The 17,660-nt window shown below is 41.5% G+C and overlaps 1 protein-coding gene across 3 annotated transcripts; it reads right to left on the reverse strand.

Annotated features, from left to right (window-relative positions):
- Window positions 1-4,157: 4,157 nt before the first annotated feature.
- Window positions 4,158-9,882, reverse strand: TSPAN6 (tetraspanin 6). 3 transcript variants are annotated; one of them, XM_036841117.1, is made up of 8 exons: window positions 9,659-9,881; window positions 8,548-8,736; window positions 8,216-8,290; window positions 7,276-7,374; window positions 6,854-6,988; window positions 6,458-6,541; window positions 5,639-5,744; window positions 4,158-5,002 (listed from the first exon to the last, which is right to left on the reverse strand). In XM_036841117.1, exons 1-7 carry the CDS (start codon window positions 9,743-9,745, stop codon window positions 5,676-5,678), a joined length of 738 nt encoding a protein of 245 aa, XP_036697012.1. In that variant the 5' UTR covers window positions 9,746-9,881; the 3' UTR covers window positions 4,158-5,002; window positions 5,639-5,675. The 3 variants fall into 3 exon arrangements, with proteins under 3 accessions (XP_036697012.1, XP_036697013.1, XP_036697014.1); XM_036841118.1 differs by having other exon boundaries at window positions 4,776-5,002; window positions 8,695-8,736; window positions 9,659-9,882; XM_036841119.1 differs by lacking the exon at window positions 8,548-8,736 and having other exon boundaries at window positions 4,776-5,002; window positions 9,659-9,882.
- Window positions 9,883-17,660: the final 7,778 nt, after the last annotated feature.

Genomic DNA, 17,660 nt, shown 5'->3' on the forward strand with positions numbered 1-17,660 from the left:
CAGTGGGCTGTGGTGTGTAGCTCTGAACTCCCTAGACGCCCTGGGGCGCACCATGAGGCCTGTCGGTCTTGGAAATTGCTGCTGTCCAGTAGGGGGATAGATTATCCGCGTGCATGTGTGCATGTGCAAACAAACCTATTTGCCAAAAGCAAGGTTCGGATTTCGGCCTGCAGAGTTGAGAGTGAGTCTGCCTCCAGCGTGTGTGTGTCTGTGTAGCGGAGGTTTGTGGGAGGGGTTCCATTTAATGTTTAAAGATAGTTGCAAGAGAATATGTTATGAAAGCAGCTGTTGTGGAGTATCTTTACTAAAGTAGGAAATATTAGCTTATGAACTTTAGGAAGCCTCTGGCGGTATGAAAAGATGCTTAAAAGACAATGGAAGGGGTTAATGTTTAGACTGTGATTAACTCTTTGTAATCATTTCTTTGGTTCAATAACGTTGTGGAGACAGGGAGTAACTACAGATGTGTTTGTTTTTAATATGTACTTATTGTATGCTAACACCCTACAAGAGCATGTTGTGAGAAAATAGGATACTCTTTTTCATGAAGTTTTCCTTTTTAAAGATTTCATATTCAGTAAAGACTGATTAAATGATACTTGGAGGAGAATTGCTTTTTCTTACTCCTGTGCTCTGGCCATGGACCAGCATCACATAATCCCTAGAGCCTTTTTGTTATTAAGGTGCAGCATAATTCAATGAAAGAAGCATGGGCTTCAGAGTCAGATCCTAGATCTGCCACTTACTAGCTGTGTGACCTTGGACAAGCTATTTAACCTAATCTTCAGCTTTTTGGTGGTTTTTCTGAAAAATGGGGATAGCTCTACCTCCCTGCACAGGGTAGTTTATTGAAGCACCTTACAAGGTGTTGGGCAATTAGTAAGTACTCAGTAAACATTAGTTCTCTTACCTTCCGGAGGCTGGGGCTGGGGGGATGGGGGGAGTAAGAAACTGAGTAGGAAAAATAACTCTTTGGAAAGGGTCTACCTTCTCTTAGATGCCATTTTCCTTCTAAGGAAGGTCAAGAGGTGCACTTAGAGTGAAAATCTCTCAAGTCTCTCACCTCTCAAAATCTTACTCTGTACCCCAGGTGTGTTGCCCTGTGTCCATACCTTTCCAACGATGATTCTGAGTATTTGTATTATCTACTTACACACTGTGTGCACCCATTCATGAATTGATTGTCTATATCCAGGCAAGCACCATGCCAGTTTGATTTGCTTTGAGGATGTTGCTACTGAGATTGTCTTTTCGCAGCAAAGGTGGTGAAAAACTTGTTGGAAGAGAGAAATATTTACAAGTCACTACTTCAATTTTTTTTAAATAAAACCTTTGAGGACGTGGTAATGAGAGCACCACCAGATCAAGTATAACAGTCTTACCCAAAGAACTCGTGTTCATCTGATGAATGCATGTAGCAGAGCCAATGATAAACTCTCAGAGCAACTGGCCCATTTTCCTCGATTGCCATAAACTGTGTTATTCCTGGTGAAGGAACCAGTTCAGTCAACATCAAATGTGCCTACTATCCATGCACTACATGTTATAGGAGGGGTTTTTGAACTTTTAAGTGTTCAGAATGCTAAGCTTTGGGGTGTTGGAGGGAGAGGGGGATACAAACACGTCACAATTACCAACACACAACTGAAGTGTTATCTACATTCAGTTCCTCCAAGGTCAGCATAACCTAAGAGCAGAAAGCCAAATGCAAGACTTTGGGGGACAGCCACACTTGAAAAGTAGGAGGAAATTAAAACAGCAAAGCAAAGCAGAAACAGCAGTAAAAGGGAAGAAAAGCAGGATATTACAAGGTCAAAACAAAAACCAAGACTCTTCGGTGGCCTCGCATGTAGCAAGGACTTCAAAAAAGAAAAGCAGCAAAAAGTGATTTGACGGGAAGGAAGTTAGCAGTGGTTTCCGAGGTTAAGTGGTTTTTGACTGGGCAGGTGGTTTCTATTATATAAACAGTGGCTTATATAGAATGAGATATTTAGATCAACAACTTATTTCACACAGAACATTAAGAAGCCATTGTAATTAGATTCACTCCCTCATTCATTTCATTAGCATTTGCTGTGCTCTTATAAGTGCCGAGGTCTACTAAGCTCCACAGGGTAGGGGTACCTAATAGAAAAGCCATAATTAAATCATAATGGCTTTTCCCTCATGAGGAATCTGGGTGAAGCTTTAGACCCATGGCTTAAAAATGAAAGTCTCATTTCCCTGAAAGTGTTTCAGTTTATGTATTCTTTTCTGATATATTCGCCTTTTGTTTTCCTTTTTGAATTAAAAAAGATTGGTTTGCTACATCACAGGCAAGGTGTCAACCTTGAAGGGCAGCAAATTTTAAAAGTATCAAATCTCAATGTATCTTATGTATGCGTGAGGAATGGTAGTTACAGCTTGTGCTAGATTTTTTCCTACAAATACAAACAAAAGCCATACAGAATAGTCCAAAGGAACCAAAGTTTCCTCAGTTTCACACACACAAAAGTGCATACACTGCTTTGCCTCTCAGAATTTAATCAGTTTGGCTGGCCGGCATCACTGTCAAAGTACCAACTTGGATTCTGACATGAGGTTAAAAGCATCATCTCAAAGAATCCTGTGTGAACTCTGAGGAAAAACAGAAATGGCATTTATACCTTGTATTAGGGATTTATTTTCCATAAAAGTTTGATGCCTACAACGTAAACCCAACCCCTCACAGGAATAGGCCAAAGCTGCCAAGCTTTCCACATTTTCAGAAAATATGCCCTGTGGAGCTCTGCTTCTCAAAGTGGAGCTCAGAGCCGCCTTGCAGTGGGCAACCTGGTGCCTGGAAGTGAGACAACCCACAGGATAGATTTGGCACACTGCAAAGGTGGAGGTGGATTTTACAGCCCAGTGTGCACATGCACACCTTAACTAGAAGGGACTTTTGTAATTGGCCATCCAAAATAAACCCACCTTAAAAATAAATACACCAACCCACCTTAAGGGCAAGGCAGTGTGTTTCTTCTCTTCCTACTTTCCATATGTCCTGGGGGTTTTTTTCTTTTTAATAATGAGGAAAAATATTTAACTTTTAAAAAAACTAAAGAAAACTTTAAAAGGTTCTTCTAGGCCACCCTAATGAAAAATAGCTATTTGAAAATTGCTGATTATCCTTAAAATAAATCTGATTGTCCTTTAAATCCTTCTTTAGCTTCACTTATTTCAGTAACTCTGATTCACTGCATTTGGAAAGCCACTAGTTTTCAATTGTTTTATCCCTATACCTTATGTCAAAAGTTGCCCATCAGGGCTTCCCTGGTGGCACAGTGGTTAAGAATCCGCCTGCCAATGCAGGGGACACGGGTTCGAGCCCTGGTCCGGGAAGATCCCACATGCCGCGGAGCACCTAATCCCGTGTGCTGCAACTACTGAGCCTGCGTGCCTAGAGCCCGTGCTCCGCAAGAGAAGCCACCGCAGTGAGAAGCCCGCGCACCACAATGAAGAGTAGCCCCCGCTCTCCGCAACTAGAGAAAGCCCGCGCACAGCAACGAAGACCCAACACAGCCAAAAATAAATAAAACATTAAAAAAAAGTCACCCATCAAATGTTTTAATGGAGAATATCCTTTCTCTGCAGTAACTCCAAGTACTTTAAAACATGTACCCCAAAATTCATTATTAATCTTTTTCAACTAGTAGTTTTTATCCACTTTCCTTATAACTGTGATTGATTCCCCCTTACCATCAAATTCAAGGACTGTGTGAATGTGTGGCGATCAGATGAGCTAGGTTCTACTAATGGATATGTAAAGAAACTCAAAACCAAAGAAAGAACTCCCCCATTCCAACTCCAATTTTAATTATTAATTTCCTTACTAGCCGGAAGGTACAAGTTATACCTCTCCCTATCCAACTTCTTAATGTAAACTATACAATAAAAAGAGTCTGATCTCTAGGAGAATGCTAAGCGTATGCTATTTCATAGCAAGGAATGTAATCCTTTCACAGGGAATAGTTTTTGTAAACAGGGACTTTTTTAAAATGAGAGTCAAGACCTCAGTTTTATATTTCATATCTAAAACTGTACTCCAAGTAGAAATATGGGGCTTAGCTTTCTCAGTGGAAAACAACCATCCCAGATTTTCCAAAAGTTAAACACAATGATTTTAGAGGAAAACACTATTTATTGTGTAAAAGATTTATATTAATCAAAGGCACAAAACAAAACTAAGACTATTAAAAGTTAACCTTAATGTTGACAATTCTTATCAACCTGGTAAGGAAATACCAGCTGAAGCTAATGAAGATGAGTTGCTTTAAATTCCTAAGGAGAATACAATAACTCTTGACACCATTAAGTAATAATTAGAACTTTTCAAACAATAGGGGAAATATGAATGTTAGTACAAATACCTAAATTTCGAGGCAAAGAAATGTAAAGTGTTAACTGTGTTGCAACCTGGTGTATCACAGAGGACTGGTAGTGCCTTTTATAGTCTTGGGTGCCTTAGAGGTCAGAGACCGTCGTTACTACCGTTTGGCAACTCTGATGATGGGTGTTATTCAACTACTGGCTGGAATTAAATTACACAATGTGACTCTCTGCCTATCAGCAGAACAGAGACTAATGAAAACATTTTAACTTCTTGATGCAAATTATACAATCACACCACATAACCCTGGCTGGGAAAAGGTCCAGTTTGGAGGGATCAATTTTCGATCACACTACATTGACAGCAAACTCACAGTGCCTTTCAAAAGCCACACACTGAGAAAAAAAAAAAGTCAAGAGGAACACAGTATTGCTTCATTTACAATTTACTAAGCTCTTCCAGTGTTTCAGAGTGACATGGGGATTTCAACTATCTAACATGAATGGGACAAAAGGTGGACTTCGAACATATCAAGCAAATGTCTTGATCGAATCAGACTACTGGTATAGTTTTTCAATCTATCTGTAAGAAATGTCGGTCTTCCATCCAGGCGATCTTGTAATTCACAGGGTTGGGGGTGGGGATGTTAATATCCTAAAATTAAAGAAAAAAAGTTAATTTACTTATAACCCAAATTTCAATATCTGTACTCCTTTCCACACATTTTAATCTAGTCTGCTAATGAAGACCTTCACGTGTTCCCAGTCAGTGGCTCAATTCAAATGTGAAGGGCGCCCCAGGGATTAATTCAGCCAGCTACAGTTCTCACGTTTTACCATTCAAATACTGAAGTTATTGAAGCACATGTTTCTCCAAAATCTAGTTAAGCTAGATGAGTTTATGGCTCTAGTAACAGTCCACCAGAGGACTGCAGTAAACGAGAATTAGGTAAAAGACCAGGGGAAAATGCCGATATTGACCAAGAGCAGAGTGTACTTGCCAGGTCACTATTGGGATTCTTCACTTCTCTACACTAGGTCCAAATCTGTTAGAAAGGGGACCACTTAGGATCTTTAGGCTGACATGTGCAGGTAAACCCAGAGAGGCCCTTCTGTCCTTTTTGGCCATGACTTGTATTGAGAGACAAGTGCCTATGAAGGGTTACACAGTACCAATAACATTTGAATGCACTGCTGGACATGACCTTCTTGGCAAACTCAGTCCATCCATTACACGTATAGGCTGGAGTAAACACTAACACTAGAGAGCTGAGCATCAAAATGAACACACCTTAAAGTTGGAGAGGAATAGGCCCGTGTTGTGCTGGTTACACTATCTCATACTGGTTATTTGTTATGGCGCGAGAGAGGCAGTAGGCTAGAGAGATTCCAATCAGCTGGAAATAAAATACAAGCAAAATTAAACACACACAAAGCTTAAAGACCTCAGGATACAGGTATATTCTCCTTTCACTGCTAATTCAGTACCAATTTCCTTAAGTTTTTTTCTAGAGTAAGCATATAAGTGAAGTCTAACTACTATTGTGATCTGGAATTTCACAACCACCACTGACAAAAATCACTCAGGAGAATCTTGAAGTTTGGGGAAACTTTTCTTACTCTTCCTCTCAGTTATCAGAGCAAAAAGGATATGGCTTAGAATATGCATCTCATCAAGTAAAATGTCCATCTATCAAGGCAGAGATTCTCTTGGAGGATTCTAAAACAGTGCTGTGATGATGAAAATGTTCTGCAATACCTGTTCTGTCCAACACGGTGGCCACTAGCCACATAGCTTTTGAAAGATGGCTAGCGGCTATTAGTGCAGATTCAGAAAGACCTAGCAGGGCAGGTCTTAGAGAACTCTGTAGTTGTGGAAAACAGTGTGGGAAAACGTAAGATGCAAGACAACCAAAAATTGGAATGAAAAGAGCAAAACTACTACATCTCTACTGTGATGAGCAACTGAGAGTTTTGTGACAATATGACTCCTCTAAAAATGCCCTTGCTAACCAGGGCCCTGAAGCAAAAACTGAAGCCTTCAAAGTGGAAATCTTATAGCTTACACCTAACAAGAGTGATGAAACATTTCCTAACTACAAGGACTTACCTGGAAGCAAGCAACTCCAAAAGAAATTCCCGCAACAACTCCCATTTCTGACTCTATAATGGTCATCACCTTTATAAAACAACCCTAATGGAAGAGAAAAAAAAACATTAAGTACAGCTCAAACCATAATAAATACTTTGATCACACATCTCTGCGAAAGATGAGCTACCTTAGCCTTTGATTGTTCTTTTATTAAAATGTATTCTTTCATAACAAATCCTGTCTCCTTTGAGGAACACAGGTTCCACCTTGGATTATGCATTTAAGTGTGAAATCAAGTCACCAATTTTCTGAGCTTCAGTTTCCTCATTTATTCAATGAGAATAACACCTGCTCTACCCTATTTCAGATTACATGTACTGTGAGTAAAAATTAAATTCTTGTTTTACTCCTTACTTCATTGTTTACTTTATCTGCATCTCTCTGAGGAGAACAACCTTCAAGTTTACAGCAGCTCTTGGGAAATCCTTTTTCTGAGTAATAATTAGTATCCTTCCAGTCTCTATAGTCGGTGACACCACAACAGTGCAACTGAAAAAAATCCAACAGAAGCATTTATAGTTCACATTACCACTTTGTAGTCAAACAATTAAACCATCATCTTAGATTATACTTGGTGATCTCTACCGTAAGACATATTTTAAAGCAGCTGTTCTCTATTGGCATTATAATTCATGAGATTAGCACTTTGGGACTGGCCTTACTTTCACTGCTACAGTACAAATGAACAACGTCTGGTAGGCAGGGCCCTATCCTCTTCTCTGAGGGAATAAGGAATGTGTTCCCCTCTTGAGAAGCCACCACCTATGACCACTTACCGTATTTTGGATCTTGTCTACTGCATCGCTTCTATAATCTCCCGTAGCGTTATATTGCTTTAAAGCTTTGTCATAATTATTCTTAAAGCTGTTCTTAATCTACAGCAAAGAAACACAAGGCCAGTAAACAAAGATTTTAGAATGTTCTTTTGGTTTCTACGTCAAATAAGAAATTCCCACATCCGACCAATGGTCCTATCTTTGATAGCAGCAATGTGTATGGTAATTAACGTCTATGGTCCAATCCTGTCTTCTAAGCAATGTAAGTTTAGCTAAGGGGATTCCTAAGCGAAACATTCCAGTAAAAGATGATAACGACTAGAAGTTCAAAGTGCTATGGGAACACGTATTTATTCAAGTGTCAGCTTCCTTCTGCTGTATCTCCTCCCACCCTCAATCTTTCTTCACTTTCAATTGAGTACACATTTGATGCCTATGGGATTTTTTTAAGCTACAAAATCTCACTCTGGGAGAATGCACTACCACTTTGCACTACCACTCTCATTGATGAGCCCTCAGTACTCATTGAATGACTTCCTAACCCCAGATTTATTAAGGTTTTGATGAGTGGAGAAGGTATCAATTTTGTGTTATCAATTTTGTGCTTTAAATATTTTCCTATCGCTAAAGTTATAAATTGTACTATCTACACTTTAATAGGTACTTATACACAGAAAAAATGACTGCAAATACAAATAATTACGGGTACCTTCAATTTTCTTCTGGTGACTATCAGTCTTTACCAAAAAAGTGGGCTAGGTTTTTTTTACCAGAAAGTCATTACTGTCAGCTACAGGTTGAAAAGTCAGCTTTAAACACAGCTGTAAGTGATTTTTTAAACTAGTGAAAGCTGTCGCTTAACTCTATTACTTAAATTTATCCAGCTTTATCTCTTAGAGGATAAATTTTCACATATTAAGGTTCCCAAACTCAAGCTTACCTCATGTCTGAAAACAAATCCTACGATGGCAGCGACCAGTTCAACCAAAAAAATGAGAGTCAGAAACATTGCATACTGCAGGATAAAAAGAAAAGTCCAAGTCAGTCTATACATCACAGCTGCAAAGGGAGTCAATGTTCAGCACGTTTTTATGGAAAAGGGCAGGGAAAACACAACAAAGGTGGGAATTGGCAGCTACACTGTTACTTGCTAAGTTTTCATAAGGAAGAGGAAAAATCAAAAAGGGCCATGCCTAGTTCCAAGAAACAAAGCCTACAACATATAAGCCTTTTCAAAAACCAACAACCAATTCTAAGAAAGCAAGGACTCACCAGTTTTAGCATCCATGCAGAAGCTCGGCAGGTAGCAAAACAGCCGAAGGTGCCCAAAAGAATAATGACAGTGCCAGTGCCAATGAGCACGAAGGGGACATTGGTGGCCTTCTCATTTAAAAGGGAAAAATAATTCTCTAGGCTCACCTTGCCCCAAATGCCAACAGCAAGAAGGATAACACCAGTGATCTATGTGGGAAATCAGAGAACTGAGAGTTACACACTGTATACAGCAACATCTTCAAACCACAAACCACTAGGTGTTTAAGAAACAATAGGTGTGAGAATTGATGTAGCAGTCTGTGGCCAAAGAGCTGTGGCTGGGATATGGTAGACAAGGGGGTGGGGCTGTACACAAGAACAGGCCTTGATAAATCCACACGCTGGATCACTGTGGCCAGGACAAAACTAAGAGGCAGCTAGAGAAGGCACCTTGACAAAATTCTTAAACTTTATCTGTTTTTTTTGCCCTAGGGATCAAAACTTAACTGTTTTACACCCGCCTTAGGAAGAAAACCTTTCCGCAGGTGGGGGTGGGGGGGTGGGGGGCAGTGTTTCTAAAAGTTCCAGAAACTTTCCCCTTCCCCCCAGTTCAGAGATGAGCACAGGGTACAAAGGGATGGTACACAAAGCAAGCCCAAGGACAGATTGGCGGGAGTGGAGCCATTACCATACTTACCTGCGAAATACTCCCCTCTTATGAAGCAGTGAAAAGAAAAAGACTATTATGCAAGCGAACCCTCACCGGGGCCGGGCAAGCCTTGCCTCTCCAACGGTCCGGGGACACCCTCTGTTTGCTCTGGGGGGATTCACTCCCTTACTCGCCCCCCGGATCGAATTCCAACGCTAGGCACGTCTGGGTCCCGGCTCAGCCTCTCGGCTGCCGTTGCCCGACACCCCGACCCGCGCGGGCGAGATGCCCGAGCCCGAGCTCGAGCCCCAGCACGTCGTCACCAGCGCCGGGGCCCCAGCAGCGACCGCCGCCCCAGCCCCACCAGCGCCTCCCCTCCCCACCCCCGATCCGAGCTCCCTCCGCTTGGGGTCACCCTCCCACCCCCGCACGACCCCAGCCCGGGATCCCCTCCCGTCCCCTGGCGTCTCCGTCTCTCACCCAGAAGATGAATGTGTAGATCAAGAGGACGCTCTTGAAACAAGTGATGACCGGTTTGGTCTGCAGCCTCCGAGACGGGGACGCCATGACTAGCCCGAGACCCTGCCCCGCCGCGCCAGGCGATCGGAACAGAGTGAGCGAGGCGCGGAGCCCCCGAGTCTCCCCGGAAAGTGCCGAAAAGTTACGAGCGTCTGCGACTGAGAAGAGCCGGAAACACTGTACAGTTTTCTAGAGGGCAAGGCCCGGGAGGCTGTCCGGAAAGTGACGACAATTTCCGAGCGCCCCCTGCCGAAGGTTGCCGAAAACTCTACACAAAAGGTTCTAGTGTCGGAAATTTCTTAGATCTTCAAAGGGGAGCTTGCTTCATTTTTTCGCTCAAGGAATCTTTCCCGCCCGCCACCCCTCCCCCTGACCTTATAACTGCATCATATTGTTTCTATCACCAGCGGCACCAGCAGCACCAGCAGCGCTCTGAGATTCGGCCTCGCCGGAAAAACAGAAATGGAAAGAGGTTAAAAGTGACCTAAGAATATTTTATGACATAGCAAAATACTCTCAAGAAATATATTTCCAAAGAGAAACAAAAGCAGATCGCAGAGCGATACGTCCAGTCACATGTTTTTAGACAAAAACCGAAAGGAAAAGTGCAATTTACCTGAATGGTAGAATTACGCTGATTCCTTTCTCCTGTTTTGTGCTTTTCGATTTTTGAACATTGTTTTATGAGGTGGGGAGGGGGCATAAGAATAATAAGAAATAATCACTTGTACGAATTCCAAAGGTAGGTATGAAAGATAATGAATTTTAGAATTTCTCTACAAGAATTTGCCAAGCTCCTTTATCCCTCTCCTCCCTTATCCTCTAAGTGACTTGAGAGTTGAGGAAAAGTGTTTTAAAGTACTTAATCCTGAAATGTAAGTTCAGCTATTAGCTACAAACTTCAAAAAGGGAGGGCGCTACAGAGAATACCAGGTAAATGTGACCCCCTTTTAAATGTTAAAACTGAAAGGCACTGTATTATTCCAGCCTTCTGGTTTTTCAGATCAAGAACCAGCTGATCACAAAGAGGCTGAAATCATAGGTCATACAACTAATGGCAAAGCCAAAACTAGAGCTAACTGTGCTTTGCAGTCATCTCCCCTCTTATACAAGCTGTATATGGTATTTGGTGTCTGCTCATCCCCAAGAAATTCTCCCAATTGCTTAGATCTTCCTAGAACTTGAGACCACGTGTTCCTAAGGACTTAAACTGCTTACAGGATGAGAATGAATCACCAGAAAGTTTCTGGTCCCTTATGTCCACAGGCAGCCCGAAGTCAGACTTTGGGATAAAGTGGAATAAAAAAAAACAAAAAACAAAAAAAAAACAGCCCTCTTCACGGTCTCCTAAATACTGGAAACCTCAGGAGAGGGATTTTTTTTTTAATCTATTAAAGTCTGGTTTCTCAACTAAAGTATAAGCTCTTTGAGGGAAGAAACTGTGTCGTGTGTGTGTGTGTGTGTGTGTGTGTGTGTTATTTCTAGGGGGGTGGGATTAGAAGACAGTATCAGTTTCCTAACCAACCAATTTACATCATCATTGACACAAGCTTAACATTACAAATGGGCATTTACTGTATTACTATGGCAATAAGTCCTGCATTAGTGAAGAAGAGATGGATACCTAAACTTTTTTGCTCGAAACCTTGCTTTAAACATATACCACAGAACCAGAAAACAGGAAAGTTCCATTAACTTGGTCACACAGAGCTTCCCTGTGCTTCAAATATTGACCTAGGACCAGCTCCTATAGCACCATGCCAGATGTCTGAGGTCCAAGAGAGCAACTACTGGAGAATTATTGCACTGCCACACTTTATACTAAAATCTTATCCTAAAATTAGAAAAGCCTAACACATAAATACATGGAGAGAATGGGTAAATGATACATCTGTACACCTTGTAAACACTAAGCCAAGGTCATCAGGCATAAGGCAGACATCAACTTTTAAAGTACCACATATGCCATAGCTACAGGAAATGAGGTTGAGGGGGGCTCTAAGTATAATTAAAGCTGTCTCCCTAAACTAAATAGCACTATCTGAGGGGTTCTCATATTAAAACAAAAAAGTATCAAGGGAAGTCTTGCTAAATTCTTGTCATCTTAAATGGAAGTTTCCTCTGAAGCTTAGGTTTGTACCATGTCCTGAAAGGGATTTTCATTGTGAGCCTGAGAGCAAATAAATACTTCTGTGGCTGAAGAAAAAACAAAATAGTCAAAGCAAAAGCCACATCTTATTTCCAAGTATGTGTTGATTTTCCTCCTCTCCCTTCCTCTGCCACTCACAACGCTGCTTTGTTTGAATAGCAGTCGGTGCCAAATTAAACCGAGAGCTGACATGGAATTTAATATTCCTATGGCCACAACACCTTGCACCAGAGCCTCCCACCCTGCTACTCCCCCCCACCCCACCCCATTGCCATGCCACCAAACCCAGAAGTTCAGTTTAGTTCAAATTTAGGCCTGGGTCTGGGTCCAAACCCAGACAAAGGGGCGTCTCATCCCATCTAGGCAATGTAACAAGTACTTCTCTAGGTTATAAGATTATTCTTTAAAGTATTAATAATGACTACAATATTGAGCATTGACTATGTACCAACCACCGTTGCTAAGCAATCAACAAGCGTTGCCTCATGCTTACATTACAAAAGCCCTTATTGTGAGGTGAGGACTACCACTGCCCACATTTTACAGATGAGGAGACAGGTTCAAAGAGGCTAAGTAACTTGCCTAGGACTAAGCCCTGGCAACTTCTGTTTCCCTCATCAGAAATGGGGCCCACTCTGTGATGAGACATGGCTGCCATTGTACATTTAAACACAAACAAGGACTCTTTGCAGCCCCTGAAGCACAAGAACCTCAATGGTTTCCCCAATTCTGCCTCGTGCTTGGGTTTTTTTGTTGAATTTTACTTTTGCCTTCACTCAATAGCCCAATCACCTAGGAGGTAATCCTGCGCATCCCAGAGTGGTAGAGAGTTCAATAGTTCTTCTGGTTCAGCCTCTTAATTTCTCCCTCTTTTCTGAGCACAAGAACATGTTTGATGCCGAAAATGTAGGAAAAAAAGAAGATACCTTCCTTAAGTATTGTTGCTGCTTGTTTTACATTCAATATTTAGTATAGATTTGTGTCCCTTCCCTATTAACTTCGTGTAACTTTCAAGATTAGATTAAATGTTTTTCTTTGGCATTTAAATGATGCCTCCCCCAGCACATGTATCAACTTATTTCCTACAGCTTTTCCAAAGTGAATTTTCTGTTCCACAATAAGCCAGTATGATTATCTTCCCCAATAAATAAGATCTGTTCCCTGCTCACTTCCCACTCTCCAAACTCAAAATTCCTGCCCCCCCCCCAACTTAAGGTTCAGCTCAAACCCAACTCAATGAGAGCGTCCTCTCCCCAACCCCCCACCCCGGCCCACACACATACCTTTTTCTTTAACATCAGTGATTATACTGTGACTACTCACGTTAACTCATACCCTTAGTCCATTACTACAGTACCTGCTTTCAGTACCTGCTTTTTCTCTACTTACCTGTCTTACATCCCGTTGTTCAGAAACTACTGCGCCCCCTTTTATACTCTCCAGAACCCTAGGACACAATGCTCAGTTGATGAGCTCCTTTGGTGCTCAGCCAATCCTTGTTCAGCTCATTGGTCATAGCTGGTCTCTGAGGCTAACCACTTAGTAGTCAGCCAAGGTTTGATTAAGTTAAATGAAATTAAAAACTAAATGTCTAAGCCATCCCAGTGTCGCACTGACATAAACCAGAAAAATTAAGTTGATAATGTCTTGGGACATTACTACTGCTTGTCTTAGGAACCAGTAAAAAGACATCAGGCATTTCGCACAGAATGCATCTTATCTCTTATTCACATAATGATCTTACCATTTTCATTTTCTAATACCTTTTCTAGAATCCCTCCAATTACCTTTGGCTAAGTGCCTATCGTAAAATCTAAAAGCACCTTCTACTTATTTTCTTAAAGTGTCATATTTTACATTACAGCCATCAGATAAACATCATTTAAACACATAATTTAAATATCATCATTTAAACAGATAATTCATAGGTATAGTTTTAAAAATTAGTTTCCTGAATAGGAGTATCTTTTTATTCCTCTTGTCTTTTCAGATTCTCTATGAATCCTTTCTTCCCTTTCCAGCCTTGATCTTGCCTCTTTCAAAAAGGCTCATAATATACAGTTTGAGACACAGAGAAATGAGAAATACTCCTAAATGGTATTAAAATTTACATTTCCATGTCAATTTGTCTTAGTCCACTTTCTAAGAAAATTGTTTCAAGTCTGGGCTTGTTGAGCTTTGCTGAGATCTCAACTAGGCAAGTCAGTTTCCCTATCTAATATTTCTTAAAACAATACCTTATTGACTGCTGAGGGGCTTCATATTAAAAGTCTTGAAGTTGAAAATGATACTGAACTTTAAGAACCTTAAAACTTTGTATTTGTATGCATGAATGTTGCCAGTCTTTGTCTTATCTTCCCAACCAAATCATAGGGAGAGGTGTTTTGTTTAACTTTATATCTCCCACAGTGTCTAACATAGTGTTACCCACACATAGTAGGTGCTGAAGAAATGTTGGTTTTTTAAATTGACCCCATCTGTTTTGAGCAAGGTCTTCATATTACCCATCCCAGTGCTTCATACAAATGCTGCCCCTCTTGTCTCATTTATCCCCTTACTTTGACCTCCCTATGATTTCCATAATCTTCTCCTTCATTTTTTTCTTTAATCTCTCTCTGCCACCCCTGTGCCCTGCTCCTTCCAGCCCTAAGTGGGACATGAGGCCTTATGCAGCATCCTCATCTTAGCACGTGCTGGGCTCTGTGTTTGGTGCTGGGGGAATGAAGAAGACTATGCCGTGGTCCCACTCACAGTCTAGTAGGGGACAGAGATGACTCTGAGATGAACAGACTAGTAGAATAGGGGACAGAGATTGTCATATATCAACAGTGACAATAAGTGTGATAAATCCTGTAACTGAGACATGTACAGAGTGATATGATAGAAAGGAAGGTGAAGTAAACCACTTCTGGCTGGGGTGGGCTGAGGGAAGCTTCTCAGCAGCAATGATGGATACGGTCTCAACAGCCCAGGAAAGAAGGGAAAGGGTTACAGGGTAGAGTAAATATATCTGCTCCAAGCTACCACAGTGTGAAAGGAAGAGCAAGAAGTTCAGTGTGTCCAGAATGAGGAGTCATGGGGTGAATGTTTAAAACTAGGCTGAGGACATAGGTGGGGTTTGCTTGTGCGGGGCACGGTGTGCCCTGCTAAGAGCTGGGACTATACTCTTTGCCAAGAGGGAGCCAGTGAAGGGTTTTTTGTTGTTTTTTTTTTAAGGTTTCCATCGTTTGTTTGTTTATTTATTTATTTATTTATTTGTTTATTTTTGGCTGTGCTGGGTCTTCGTTTCTGTGCGAGGGCTTTCTCTAGTTGCGGCAAGCGGGGGCCACTCCTCATCGCGGTGCGCGGGCCTCTCACTATCGCGGCCTCTCTTGTTGCGGAGCACAGGCTCCAGACGCGCAGGCTCAGTAATTGTGGCTCACGGGCCCAGTTGCTCCGCGGCATGTGGGATCTTCCCAGACCAGGGCTCGAACCCGTGTCCCCTGCATTGGCAGGCAGAGTCTCAACCACTGCACCACCAGGGAAGCCCAAAGGGTTTTTTTTAGAAAGAAAACAACCCTGGTAGAATTTATTCCTCTGCTCATTCACTAGCTCTCTCTCCTCTCTCTGTCTCTCTTTCTCTCTCTCTCTCTCACGCTCTCTGTCACACACACACACACACACACACACACACACTCATTTAACAGATTCACTATTTCCTAACACATAACTTTAATGTAAACTACTATATCTGATTTCAAGGGCCTCACAATCTGGCCCTACTGTATTTATTCAACTTTGTTTCCTACTGCTCCCCTGAACCCATCTCCCCTCTGAGCTAACAATGAGCCCTTGTATATGTCATTTCCCTGGCCTGAGAGCAGACCATGGCCCATGTCTTCCCACAGAGACCTCACAGTGTATTCGGTAGCTTTTGGAAATTTATATGGTCTTGTACAATTTTCTAATTGTTTGTGTCCCCCTTCTCTCCCGTAGTTAACATAAACCCTCTGGGAGCTGGAGAGTAAGCTCCATAAGATCAAGAATCACACAGTTTTTACTCATCACTGTCCTCCGGTTCTTAGCTTATAGTAGATGTCCAATGAAGGTTGGTCCACTAAACACACACAATTGTAGTTCAGAACGTTTTTGTTACAGCCACTATGGAGAGCAGTATGGAGGTTCCTTTAAAAACTAAAACTAGAACTACCATACGACCCAGCAATCCCACTACTGGGCATATACCCTGAGAAAACCATAATTCAAAAAGAGTCATGTACCACAATGTTCATTGCAGCTCTATTTACAATAGCCAGGACATGGAAGCAATCTAAGTGTCCATCAACAGATGAATGGATAAAGAAGATGTGGCACATATATACAATGGAATATTACTCAGCCATAAAAAGAAACGAAATTGAGTTATTTGTAGTGAGGTGGATGGACCTAGAGTCTGTCATACAGAGTGAAGTAAGTCAGAAAGAGAAAAACAAATACCGTATGTTAACACATATATATGAAATCTTAAAAAAAAAATGGCTCTGAAGAACCTAGAGGCAGGACAGGAATAAAGACGCAGATGTAGAGAATGGACTTGAGGACACAGGGAGGGGGAAGGGCAAGCTGGGACGAAGTGAGAGAGTGGCATGGACATATATACACTACCAAACGTAAAATAGATAGCTAGTGGGAAGCAGCCACATAGCACAGGGAGATCAGCTCGGTGCTTTGTGACCACCTAGAGTGGTGGGATGGGGAGGGTGGGAGGGAGACACAAGAGGGAGGGGATATGGGGGTATAAGTATACATATAGCTGATTCACTTTGCTATACAGCAGAAACTAACACAACAATGTAAAGCAACTATACTCCAATAAAGTTGTTTAAAAAAAAAGAACATTTTTGTTGAATGTGTGTCTCCTCCAATCCATGAGGGCAAGGATTATCTCCATTTTACACACTGATGTCTATCAAGTATTGATACCTCGAACAGTGTATGGCACATAATAGATACTCAACAAATATTTGTTTAATTAATTAGCATTAGGATGTCAGGGATTTTGTCCACCATCCTTAACACAGTAGATGCTTGATAAACTTATTAAATGAATGAGGCCAAGACCACGTCTTTGCCTTCTTTATACAATGATCACACTGTTGAACACATGGTAAACACTCATTACATATTTTTGATCGGTGGATGGGAAATGAAATGGGCTTGCTAATGAACTTTTTATTATTGTAAACACAATCCTTCCCTTCATAACTGAGAAGGGGGTACCAATTTGCTTACACACACAAGGAAGAAATCATTTCTACAGCAGCTAAAAACATTTCTTCCAGGACAGTGCATTTAAAAGGATGGAAATGAAACTGTAAGGGGAGGGAAAGTATCAGGAGCTGTTCTGCACTCTGGTAGAACAGTCTCATTATCAGATACTAAAGTGAACAAAGCTTGCTTAGTGAAGAGAAACACAGCCCTCCACAAGAGATCATCGGGAAACAGCTTAGCAATGGCTATAACCTTGCCATGCACAGATAGATCATCTCAATTGGCTTAAACAACCTTCCCCTAAAGCTTCTCTAAGCATGCTTTCTCTCCACTCTTATTACAGGAAATCAGTTTTGATTCTGCAGGCTAGAAGTGCATGGTATTTTTTGTCAGCAACATAATCTTATCAGAAACTGAAGTCCATAGGAGTTAGGTCATCAGAGAGGGTTTCCAAGTGGATCTGACCCTGTGCATAGGGATGGCAGGGCAACTTGGGGATGGAGAGTACTAAGGAATTACAGGGGAAATCTGCAGGGAATGTCAAAATCAGCTCCACTCTTCCCC

Source organism: Balaenoptera musculus, chromosome X (genome assembly GCF_009873245.2).
Source record: "Balaenoptera musculus isolate JJ_BM4_2016_0621 chromosome X, mBalMus1.pri.v3, whole genome shotgun sequence".
Classification (NCBI taxonomy): Eukaryota; Metazoa; Chordata; class Mammalia; order Artiodactyla; family Balaenopteridae; genus Balaenoptera; species Balaenoptera musculus.

Excerpts from the sequence above, each read along its gene's own strand:
- TSPAN6 (XM_036841117.1), bottom strand. The coding sequence starts at position 9,745 with ATGGCGTCCCCGTCTCGGAGGCTGCAGACCAAACCGGTCATCACTTGT. Across the intron at positions 6,989-7,275 it reads TAGACAAGATCCAAAATACG|TTGCACTGTTGTGGTGTCAC; the intron begins GTAAGTGGTCAT and ends GATTTTTTTCAG. Across the intron at positions 6,542-6,853 it reads CAGATAAAGTAAACAATGAA|GGTTGTTTTATAAAGGTGAT; the intron begins GTAAGGAGTAAA and ends CTCTTCCATTAG.